The 12,567-nt window shown below is 45.3% G+C and overlaps 1 protein-coding gene across 1 annotated transcript in view; it reads right to left on the bottom strand.

Moving 5' to 3' along the window:
* Positions 1–11,547, bottom strand: part of lrrc1 (leucine rich repeat containing 1) — a 137,452-nt gene extending 125,905 nt beyond the window's left edge. Inside the window, exon 1 of the mRNA XM_039737823.1 lies at positions 10,824–11,547. Within this exon, the coding sequence (XP_039593757.1) occupies positions 10,824–10,982 (159 nt within the window). The 5' untranslated portion in view covers positions 10,983–11,547. The remainder of the gene's footprint in view (positions 1–10,823) is intronic.
* Between the last annotated feature and the right edge of the window lie 1,020 nt (positions 11,548–12,567).

The following is a 12,567-nucleotide window of genomic DNA, read 5'->3' as shown; positions in this document are numbered from 1 at the left end:
TCAATTACGACGAGTGCAGAATTAGAGCTACTAGAATCTTAACAAGGAAAAGAAAATCCAAACACATCACACCAGTCTGAGCGCCACTACACCGATTAACTGTGCCATTTAGAATCGACTTTAAAATACTGCTGATGGGCGGCACGGTGGCGCAGTGGGTAGCGCTGCTGCCTCGCAGTTAGGAGACCCGTCTGAGTCTGCATGTTCTCCCCGTGTCTGCGTGGGTTTCCTCCCACAGTCCACAGACATGCAGGTTAGGCGCATTGGCGATTCTAAATTGTCCCTCGTGTGTATGCTTGGTGTATGTGTGTGTGTGTGTGTGTGTGCCCTGCGGTGGGCTGGCGCCCTGCCTGGGGTATATTTCCTGCCTTGCGTCCTGTGTTGGCTGGGAATGGCTCCAGTAACCCTGTAGTTAGGATATAGCAGGTTGGATTATGGATGGATGGATACTGCTGATGGCTTACAAAGCCTTCAATAATCTGCTCCTTCCTGTATCTCAGAATGGCTGACACCTTACACTCCAAATCGTAACCTTAGATCTTCAAATGAGGGTCTGCTTAGAATTGCAAGAGTGGTGAGGCGGGCGGCCTTCTGCTGTTAGGCACCGAAAATCTGGAATAGCTGACCGATGGAAACTCGCCAGGCCGATACGGTGGAGCACTTTAATAAACTGATAAAAACTCATTACTGTAACATGGCTTTCTCAGAGCTGATGCTTTGTATATGCATTTAATTATCAATATCATTCCTGGTGGCTCCGTAATCCATACTCACCCCTACTCTCTCTTCTGTTCTTTTTCCTGTTTTCTGTGTTGCCCACCTGCGCTCCCCCACCTGATCAAAGCACCGTGATGTCCGTACATTGATGGATTGAAGGCCGGAGGTCCACATGATCGTCATCATCAAGGTCTTCCATAAGAACCCTGAATACCATGAGGACTGACTGAGGTCCTTTATGTGAGTTTAGAATGCGTAGAGGGGGCTGGCTGAGGGGTCTCGTGGCCTCGGACCCCCTGAAGATTTTTTTTTTTTTTTTCTTTTTGTTTGTTATTTTCTGTCCTCCCTGCCCATCAGACCTTACTTTTATTCTTTGTTAATTAGTGTTCCCTAATTCTATTTTCTTATTTATTTTGTGTTCATCATGTGAAGCATCATTGGTGTGAAAATGTGCTCTGGAAATAAATGCTGTTGTTGTTGTGCTTTTCTCTCAACTCAAAGTGCCTTACGCAGTGAAGGGGGGGAGCCACTTCAACCAACAACATTTCATTTTGAGCAAAAAATTCTTTCTTAACCATCAGCTTCATTTTAGAATGACATAACGGATTAAAATAAAGACCTACAAATGAACATGTGAGTGAAGGAGCTACTAAGAATAGTAAAGAAAATGGTAGGTTTTACGTTCCAAGTTAGGTGCGTCACCATAAAGCCTTGCAATAAAATATTCTAAAAAGAAAATCTAGATAGATAGATAGTGAAAGGCACTATATGATAGATAGATATTGAAAGATATAATAGATAGATCAATAGGGCACTATATGATAGATAAATTGATATTGAAAGAGATAGATAGAGAGAGAGAGAGAGAGAGACAGTGAATGGCACTATATGATAGATAGATTTCTAACTGGAAGTAGCAGAATCCAACACATTTCACCGATTTTAAAAACCCTACACTGGCTGCCGGTTAGATTCAGAATCGATTTTAAGATTCTCCTCCTCACCTATAAGGCATTAACCGGTCTGACCCCCACTATTTGAGTGTCTTGCTCCATCATCACAATCCCCCTCGTGTTCTTAGATCCGCAGATCAGCTGCTCCTAACCGTTCCCAAGGCACGTTTTAAAGCTCGTGGTGAAAGGGCTTTCTCTGTCAGTGCACCCAGGCTCTGGAACTCCCTGCCCTTAGTGGTGAGGCGAGCCGCTTCAGTCGCCACATTCAAATCTCGCCTAAAAACGCACTTCTTCACATTGGCTTTTAATTCTTAACCGGTTTCATTTTCCACTTGCCTTTTGCTATTTTCTCTATTTTATTTGGTCCCCCTGACCTGTTTTTAGTATCTCTGTTTTAATTCTCTCTTAATGTTTGTTTTTAATATTTTGCTTTTAGTCCTGCTTGTTGTAACTGTACAGCGCTTTGGTCAGTTGTAATGCTGTGTTTTTAAGCGCTCAACAAATAAATATGGTATGGTATATTGAAAGATAATAGATCGATATTGGAAGTTATAATAGATCGATAGGGCACTATAAGATAGATAGATAGATAGATAGAACTGAAAAGCACTATATAATAGATAGATAGATAGATAGAGTGAAAGGCACTATAAAATAGATAGATAGATAATGAAAGGCACTATATGATAGATAGATAGAGATAGATAGATAGATAGATAGATAGATAGATAGATAGATAGATAGATTGAAAGGCACTATATAACAGATAGATAGATAGATAGATAGATAGATAGATAGATAGATAGATAGATAGATAGATAGATAGATACTTTATTAATCCCAAGGGGGCCTTCACATACTCCAGCAGCAGCATACTAATGATAAAATAATAATAAAATAATGAGACGCCAACCAGGCTGACCAACGCTCATGTCACATTGCACAACGTAAGGTCACAAGGGGTGTCAGATTTGCCGACTTCAGTCACTGATCTCTCTGCCAGACGACAATTTAGAACGACTGAAAACTGCCGTCCATGTCACATTTACTAACCGAGTGTGGACCTTCCAGCACAGTCGCGCTCGCCCCATTTTCTGACAGTCGGCACCGGAGCCGGCCGCCATACAAAGGGTTCACAGGTATGGCACTCTCGGCCCTTTCTCTCGTTTCCATTCTGGCGAGGCAAGTAAAACACACAACACCAGACAGACAAACTTGTCTCCTATCTAGGAGGTCTAAACCACGCGAGTTCATTAGGCCTCATTACTGCATTCAATGCTTTGTAATTCCTGATGAGCTTTCATCAGCTCTCACGCAGACGGAGCCCACCCTACTAACTAAAGACCAATCAGACGGCTTGATTTTATCAGAGCGAGTTGCAAGCCAGTCACTGGGACACGGCCCTCATTGTCTTTCAGGGATTTCGCCCCCCTGATACTAGAGAGCACCCCCAACCAATCGGTGTCTAGCAGTGTGCCGCCAGTTTGAGGGTCTTTTATTGGTCAGTGCTATTGTCCTATGAAATGAAAAGAACCAAACATGGTGCCTACAACTGTCACCTGTGGATGAGCTGCAGGACAGCCTGTCCTCGTGGTGTTCGGAAAGGCGACTACATGGACTTTGGATCTTGCAATGACTCCTAGAGAAGGCCGAGTCCTGGCACAGATTTTAAGATCCAACTGACATTTCTGTGAGATAGGGGGACCGATCTGGAGTGAACACCGGCTGCTTTCTCTCAGCCCGGCTCTCCTGCAGCAATTTTAACAGTGCGGTGCCTCTGGTTTTTGAAGTGCAGTGCCAGGTATTATCCCTGGGGGGGGAATGTAATGGGTTTGGTGGGGGACAAACGTGTCAATTGTGTGTCACCGATTAGCAGCACCTGATGCTTCACGATGGTCTCCAACTCCCCAGACCCCCTGAATTGTTGACCGCGTGTCATTTCCTCACAGCACTTGATGCCTCGTGGGATACCCCAACTTCCCAGATTGTCAATTAATTGTGTCTGAGCGTCACATGACATTTACAAGATATATCGAGATTTTAAAAGAAAAGGTAAAGTTCTTAATTTAGATTTCAATTTTTTACGCACGGAGTTTAAAGCTTTTTTTTCTAGTTCAATTTGGTCACCCGCAGTACCGCTTGCGATCCAAAAATTAGAATACTTGACTCCTTCACCCTCAGAAGTGATAAGAATTATGGGGGCAAACAGAAGTCAAATATTTTCTAGGGGTGCAGGGGACATAAAATAAAAAAGGTGGGGAGCCAGTGTCCTACAGGCTACAACTGGTTCAGAAAGTACAAGGCCCAAACCCTACATGGTTAACCTCATGGAAACTCCAAGGGTAACCAGAGCCACGCTTGTCAAGGAGCAGGGGCTTCGTCCTATAAGTGCAGAAACTACCAACAACCCTGAGCCAGGCGAGACCACCGGCCTACAAAAATCACACCGCCGACTGCCTCCGACCCGAAAAGATCAATTAAATGAAGGCCACAACTGAAAGTCAGCCAGTCAGTCAGTCAGTCAGTCAGTCATTGTCCAACCAGTTATATCCGAACACAGGGTCACGGGGGGTCTGCTGGAGCCAATCCCAGTCAGCACAGGGTGCAAGGCAGGAAACAAACCCCGGGCAGGGGGCCAGCCCACCACACCAACAACACACTAGGGACAAATTAGGATCCCCAATGCACCTCACCTGCATGTCTTTGGACTGTGGGAGGAAACGGGGAGAACATGCAAACTCCAAACAAGCAAACTCGGGTCTCCTAACTGCGAGGTAGCAATGCTACCCACTGCGCCACCGTGCTACCCTACAACTGAAAGTGCCTTAAAGAAAAATAAATAAATAAATAAATAATCACAAAATGAGACTCGGCTTTTAGAGCTCATTTACACCCAAGGCTTTCACGCAACAGGTCATCTCAATCCAAAAAAAAATGTACAAAAGGAAAATGAAGGTGCGAGTGTTTTTGAAAAGCAAAAGGGAAGGACTGAGAAATACCAATCTGCACTGGTCGACAAAATAAACTGTTAAAAAAAAAATATATAAAGGACCACATCAGACCTTAATGGAGAAAACAATCCTGCTGGTCATCTCTACTGCTGTGGACTGACATGGTGATGTGTGAGGAACAAAAAGATGGAAATGAAAATGAGGGACATCCCGAAAATCAAAGGGAAAAAAATGACGTGGCAGGCAGGCGAGTCCATTTGGCTGAAACTCCAAATGGTTCTCAGTAGTTTGTATCCCCCCACCCCCAGGCCTGACAACGTCCTAATGAGATGACAGATGGTGTCCTCAGGGATCTCCTCCCAGATCAGCACCAGGGCATCACTGAGCTGCTGGACAGGCTGAGGCGTCGGATGGATGGACCCAAAGATAATGTGACACCCAGAAGTGGATTGAGGTCAGGCGAGTGAGCGTATGGGTGGTGGGGGGATTGGGGGGAGTCAATGGTATCAATCCCTTCATTTTCTCGCCACATCAGTCCAACCAGGAGCCACTGCACCAGCATAGGGGCTGATAATGGGTCCAAGGATTTCATCCCAATACCTAATGGCAGTTAAGGTGCCCACTGTTGTCTAGCCTGTAGAGGTCTGTGTGTCCCTCCATGGATATGCCCCCCCCACCCCAGCCCACCACCCCCCACCCCACCGGTCAGGCTGAACGATGTCACAGGCAGCATAACGTTCTCCACGGCTTCTCCAGACCCTTTCACATCTGTCACATATGCTCAGGGTGACCCTGCTCTCATCTGTGAAAAGCACAGGGCGCACGCCAGTGCTGGACCTGCCAATCGAGCTCCATGGTGCCCGCTAGAAGACGTCGTGCCCTCAGGCCACCCTCATGAAGTCCGTTTCTGATTGTTTGCTCAGAGACATTCACACCAGTGCTGCCAGTGCTCATCCTGTTCCTCTTTGCCCAAAGGATCAGATACCGGTGGGTCCTGCTGATGGGTTAAGGACCTTCTACAAGGGGCCCTGTCCAGCTCTCCTGTCTGTCTCCTGGAATCTCCTCCATGCCCTTGAGACTGTGCTGGGAGACACAGAAAACCTTCTGGCAATGCCACGTATTGATGTGCCTGCCATCCTGGAGAAGTTGGACTACCAGTGCCAGCTCTGTAGGGTGCAGGTATGGCCTAATGTGACACCAGTAGTGACACTGACTGTAGCCAAATGCAAACCGAGTGACAAAACAGATGAGGAGGGAAAAATGTCAGTGGCCTCCCTCCAGCTGTTCACCCATTCGCTGCTGTTTGGGGGTTGTCTCATTGTTGCCCCCTAGTGCACCAAAGCCCCTCTGCTACTGAACTGAGCAGATCAACTGCCCACAAGTGGCACTGACTTGATGCTGTACTCTTATTAAAAAGGGCTCCTTTCATTTTTTTTTGGGCAGTATTTTTGGATGGTAGCCACAGACACACCAATCATTTTTGGTCAGGACTGGTGTGACAGAATCAGAGCACACAGGTGACACAGCTGGGAACTTGTTAAGGGGACATTTCTCACAAACATTAGGGAGTTCTTTCTTCACACAGAGAACCACAGACACATGGAATTGTTTGGACGTTTGATTTTTTAAACCTCGGAAGTCGCAGATGGGAATGACTTCGAAACCACATTCCAGTAAAACGTTCAGAAAAACCAATGTGGACATATCCAGGAAAACCTTTGTGGTGCGCGCTCCATCGGAATAAGCAGCACATCCCGCAGTATTTCGCACACCCAAACACCACAGTAACACACTGGCGGAGACACAGAAATGCTGATAAATGGTACAACACGAGAGCGTTTCACTAAAGTCCGCAGAGAACGTTGCCATCATTATTGCAAAAACAAGAAAATACGAACACATAACTCCAGTTCTTAAATCCTTACACTGGCTCCCGGTTAAGTTTAGGGCAGATTTTAAAATCCTCCTTTTAACATATAAATCCTTAAATGGCAGAGGTCCGGCTTACTTGTCTAAACTTATCATGACTTACAAACCTGAGCGCACATTAAGATCTCAAGATGCCGGTCTGCTTAGGATTCCAAGGATTAATAAAATAACAGCGGGAGGTTAAGCTTTTAGTTACAGGACCTCTTAAACTATGGAGTGGTCTGCCTGCTACTATAAGAGATGCCCCTTCGGTCTCACCTTTCACATCTCACTACTTCAGTTTAGCACACCCTGACTACAGACTGCATCTCTGTTGTTAGTCATTAGCACTGAAACATAAGTCACATGATAGTTAGAATTTGTTACTAACCCTCAGCTATTCTGTTTCTGTGCCACGGCCCACCTGCCAAGTTGTTCTGCCAGCCTAAGGTAAAGTCATCCGTGATGGAGGATCGCAGGAGTCATCGGGTAGAGGGGTCCTTTCATCAGATTGGCTGGCCCAGCACTGGCCAAATGGGGGAGGCAGCTTGATGGCCGAGGTCTCCAGGACTCAACAAATCCAAATCGTATTATGGGATATCATCTGCTGTTAAATTATACTCCGTACTTCTAAAATTTTTATTTTTATACTGTATTGAGGATTTGTTCGGTTTTGTATAGATAGAAGACACTATTAGATAGATAGGAGTGAAAGGCACTATATAATAGATAGATAGATAGGAGTGAAAGGCACTATATAATAGATAGATAGATAGATAGGAGTGAAAGGCACTATATAATAGATACATAGAGTGAAAGGCACTATATAATAGAGTGAAAGGCACTATATAATAGATAGATAGATAGATGTGAAAGGCACTATATAATAGATAGATAGGATACTTTATTTATCTATCTATCCATCCATCCATCCATCCATCCCAAGGGGAAATTCACAATATTGTTGTATTGCCCCCTTTTTCTTTTTGACACCCACTGCATGCCCAACCTACCTAGAAAGGGGTCTCTCTTTGAAGTGCCTTTCCCGAGGTTTCCTCCATTTTTTCCCTACGAGGTTTTTTTTCTTTGGGGGAGTTTTTGGTCTTCTTAGAGGGTTAAGGCTGGGGGGCTGTCAAGAGGCAGGGCCTGTTAAAGCCCATTGCGGCACTCCTTGTGTAATTTTGGGATGTACAAAAGTAAATTGTATTATATTGTATCTTCATCTGAAGTTAGACAACCTTGGGCTTGGCAGACCAGCCCAGAGTTTGGGAGTCGGTAATCTGACTTAGCAAGGGGTGTAAATCCAGTTGAAAATTCCAACTAGGAGTTCAGAAACTCGGCCCACCCACTTCAAACAGAATGGAGGACAAGTGACCAAGTAGTGGGGTAGACAATTGGACTTTGGGGCCCTTCTCAACTTGACTTGATGTTACTGTGGACGTATCTGGTGGATAGGACTGGCAAATTTGGTTGGGACTGAATGGCCCATTCTCGTCCGGCTTGTTCTAACGGAATTCAGTAATCAGTCCATTCATTTTCAAACCTGCTATTCCGGAGTTTAATTTCATTAACATATAAAAGGGAAATTGAGAATGGTGGCCTGTTTAAGACCCACGAGTTTGTTGGTCACCTGTCGACTTGCTTTCTCTCCTCTCTCTTTATTACTTGGCTGCCCTTTACGAGAAGAAAATAAATAAAAGCTACACACCTCATGTTAAATTAGCAGCAGTAACTGGTTACTTATTAAGAAAGGGAGCATTTTTTAGCAATACAATGGATTTCACTTGTCATTCAGACGCTGGCAACAAACGAGAGGCGATCTCAGCAGTCACATTTTTTAGTTGGCGCTGACGCCTTTGAGGTACAATTGCTTTACATTTCTTTTGGTGAAGCGGCATCACTCAGAAGGTTTGAAGCCTAAGGCCGGTACTTGTGTACTAAACTAGGGGTTGCCAAGTCCTGCCCTGGAGGACCACCGTGGCTGCAGGTTTTCATTCTAACCCTTTTTTTGAAAATGAGTGCCCTGTTTGAGCTGCTAGACAGACAGATAGAGAGATATGTAAGGCACTATATGATAGATATATATTTTATTAATCCCAAGGGGAATTCCCATAATCCAGCAGCAGCGTACTGATAAAGAACAATATTAAATAAAAAACAATGCAGGTATAACAGACAATAACTTTATATAATGTTAGTTATTATCCAACCCGCTATATCCTAACTACTGGGTCACGGGGGGTCTGCTGGAGGCAATTTCAGCCAGCACAGGGCGCAAGGCAGGAACAAATCCCGGGCAGGTCTCCAGCCCACCGCAGGGCGCACACACACACAGGACAATTTAGCATCGCCAATGCATGTCTTTGGACTGTGGGAGGATACCCACGCAGACACGGGGAGAACATGCAAACTCCACTTCCGTGTCTCCTAACTGTGAGGCAGCAGCGCTACCCACTGCGCCACCTTGTGAATTCATTTTAATGGACTTGCTTTTCTAAGATTTGTTCCCCTGAATTTCTTCATCGTTCCACTGCTTCATTTCTTTCCTTAAAAAGGCACCCAAGTAGAAGTGAAATGTGAAGTGAGGGAGCCGACAGAAGACCACCCAAGTCAGGGCCTCAAACTCCCAACTAATTTCACTCCAACCAGTTGCTTAATGAGGTGCCGAGTCTCGTCGTTTATTAAACACGTCCTTTAATTCCACGGTTTGTTGCTGCCCTCGTGGTGCACTAGCAGACATTTCTGAAATTGTTGATTTTGTCTTTCTAAGAGCTCTGGTAAAATGTTTTGGGGACCTGAGTTAATTGACATTCCTCAGACCTTCAACTTTCTTTATTTTCAGATATTGTATGATGGACACCAGTTGTTTTGGCTCATTTTGTATCTCGTTATTGTCAGTCAGTCATTGTCCAATCCGCTATATCCTAACACAGGGGTCCACTGGAGCCAATCCCTGTCAGCACAGAGCGCAAGGCAGGAACAAATCCCGGGCAGGTCTCCAGCCCACCGCAGGGCACACACACACACACACACGGGACAATTTAGCATCGCCAATGCATGTGTTTGGACTGTGGGAGGAAACCCACGCAGACACGGGGAGAACATGCAAACTCCACACAGGGATCTCATTATTGTTTCGCAGCTAATTAAGGAAAAAGAAACACGGGGTCCGAGTCTTCAAGAGCAAGTCAATGAAAATGAATTCAAAAAGAAGATAATTAGCAGCAAAAACAGGTCACTCATTAAGAAGAGGGTTAGAATGAAAACCTGCAGCCCCGGCCAACCGGAGTTGGCGACCCCCGTTAACTAAACGGACGGCATGACAAAGGAAAACTGAAGTGTTTTACATAGAAATTTACACAGCAGTTGCACCATGTTAGCCATAGAGTGATACAGGAGAAAGTAGGGTGAAATGACACCTTTTATTGGCTAACTAATAGATTACAATAGGCAAGCTTTCGAGGCAGCTAAGGCCCCTTCATCAGGCGAGGTGTAACAAAGAAACTGAAAAGTAATCTAGCTTATATTGGGACAGCAAGGTGATTTTTTTTTTTCTTTCATCTTAATAACCTTTTTGTTCAAATGTTAGCAAAATAAATACACCCGAGATGAATGAACCCTGAAAGAAGAGAACAATGAACTAATAAAATGTAGAGATATGACATCGCTGTCCAAGTGGGCTAGTTTCTTCCATTGAGTTTTCAGTTCCATGTGTCCCAATACAAGGAGAGGATTTTTTCAGTTTCTTTGTTACACCTTTGCCTGATGAAGGGGCCTTAGCTGCCTCGAAAGCTTGCATTTGTAATCTACTTAGTTAGCCAATAAAAGGTGTCATTTCACCCTAATTTCTCCTATGGAAATTTACAGAAACCGGATTATAGAAATTCATACGCTCAATCAGAACTTAACATATTTATTGGGATAAACAAAAATATATAGAAATGTGCAGAAATTTGAATTGCAGAAGGTTTCCCCTACCCATTCTAGTGTTGGGTTCTGCCACCCAGCTGCCTGTAAACTCCACTACAATCGGAGCTGGCCATCCCAGCTTTTAAACGTCTCGGGCACTTCGATTCTTGTAAAGAGGCTCTGATGTTCTCTCTAAAAGGCGCTATATAAAAGCAACGGTTTATTACATCTCGAGCATTTCACTAGCGTATGAGATAAAAGGAGCTGCCTAGAAGTTTGTTGTGCTGCAGCTCGAGAGTTTCTCACACACACACACACACACACCTCCACCGACACTGGCTGCGCCGGTGAATCCGCATTCCCTCTCCCCTCCCTTTCTTCTCACCTTGGGCAGATCCCGCAGCTGATTGGCGTCCAGTAGAAGCTCCTCCAGAGTCCGACTGTAGCGATAGATTTCATCGGGAACGGAGAGCAGGGAGCAGTGCCTCTTATCGACCGTCTCGACGTGTCGGTTGCACCGCCACAGAGGGATGCAGTGGAACATTATTTCGGCCCTCGGGGTTTCAAAGAGAATAATCCACCGTTCTCTCCCCTCCAAACCCCCAAGACCGTCACAAAGGAAAAATAAAATAAAGGTGTCGTGTATCCGAGAGAGAGAGAGAGAAAACACCGCCGGGACGAGAACGATGTGGGGAGGGGAGGCAACTCCAACAGCACGTTTCAACTGGTGCCCCCCGCCCCTGGTCAGCTCCTCCAACACACGTCGGCTGTAATAAACTTCGTTCTCTTCTTGGGGAGATAAACAAAAGTTCACGTCGGGAGTCAGTCACCGTCGGTTCCCCCCCCTGCTTCTCTGGCCGGCGCTTAGCGCTCTCGTATTGTTTGCTTGCTTGCTTGCTTTGCTTCGTCAAATCTCTCCCCTCGACTTTACACTTATAAAACAAAAACAACGTCCCCCGTGTTCTCGGTGCGTTGTATTCCAGCTTGAAATGCCCGTCAGTTACATCTCTGCGCAGGAGTCCACCGACTCCCTCAGGTTAATTTCCTCTCATTCCAGTTTTTGACCCGGAACATTCACTCCCTCATTCCAGCGTGACGTCACCAATCCCGCCGGCGCCGCCCTCGTGTGCTCGCGACCTGACCTGCGAACCGGGCGAGCGACGCGAAGTGACGCGAGGCTGCGGGGCTTGCGCGTCGGTCACTTGTTTGCTTGGGATTGCTTTTTCTTTTGCTGTTTCGTTTTCTTTTCCAAAATGATGTTGGGTCGCGAGCTAAAAGTGAGCGTTGTATTCACATTTTACATTAACTTATTTGGCTGACGCCTTTCAGATAACAATTGGTTTACATTTCTATTGTGTTCTTTCTATTGGAGCACACAGACCGGTGAAGTGACTTGTCCAGGGTCACACAGTGTCCGGGTTTGACATCCAAAGCCTATACCGCTACACCACGCTGCCTGAAAAATTTAAAGTGGAAAACGACGAGTGTTAGAATACCAACCAACGCACCCACCCCGTACCCCTGTGTGGCTATAGCCCCCGCTCCACCCCAAAAAAACCCACCCAATCGTATGACCCTGTCTACGTCATAAGAGTACCGCAGATGTAATGTTATTGATACTTTACCCTTCCAATATAGTCTTAACTGGATACCATTTCATAGTTTAAATGAATTATGAATTGACACTTATGCATTTTATGTGGACTTATAGGTATATATTTCTTTGAAAGAATTTCATAATTCTTGATAATTTATGTAAAACAAAAATAGAGAGGGTAAGAAGCATAGACATCCAGGAGGGACTTGGGAGTAGAACTGCAGACCCGACACTTTGAGGGTTTGGACATCTGCTACAGACGCCTCCCCGACACAACCAGCTAGGAATGGACAACTAGTGGGGGACAACCAGCTGGGAGGAGACCCGTAGGGAAGACCCGAGGTCTTTGGCAGGATCGTATTTCCAACATGGCATGAAAATGCCTTAAGATCCCACCGTATGAGTTGGCAAGTGTGACTGAGGAAAGGGACATGCGGGCCCCTCATGACCCATCCTCGGATAAAAAGTGCAAAATGAATGAATGAAAACTACACGTTAGGTAAATGAATGTAAATTTGACTTGGCAGTTTAG

This window comes from Polypterus senegalus, chromosome 16 (genome assembly GCF_016835505.1).
Source record: "Polypterus senegalus isolate Bchr_013 chromosome 16, ASM1683550v1, whole genome shotgun sequence".
Classification (NCBI taxonomy): Eukaryota; Metazoa; Chordata; class Cladistia; order Polypteriformes; family Polypteridae; genus Polypterus; species Polypterus senegalus.
The sequence above is the reverse complement of the archived record's forward strand: the minus strand, read 5'-3'. Positions and strand labels throughout refer to the sequence as shown.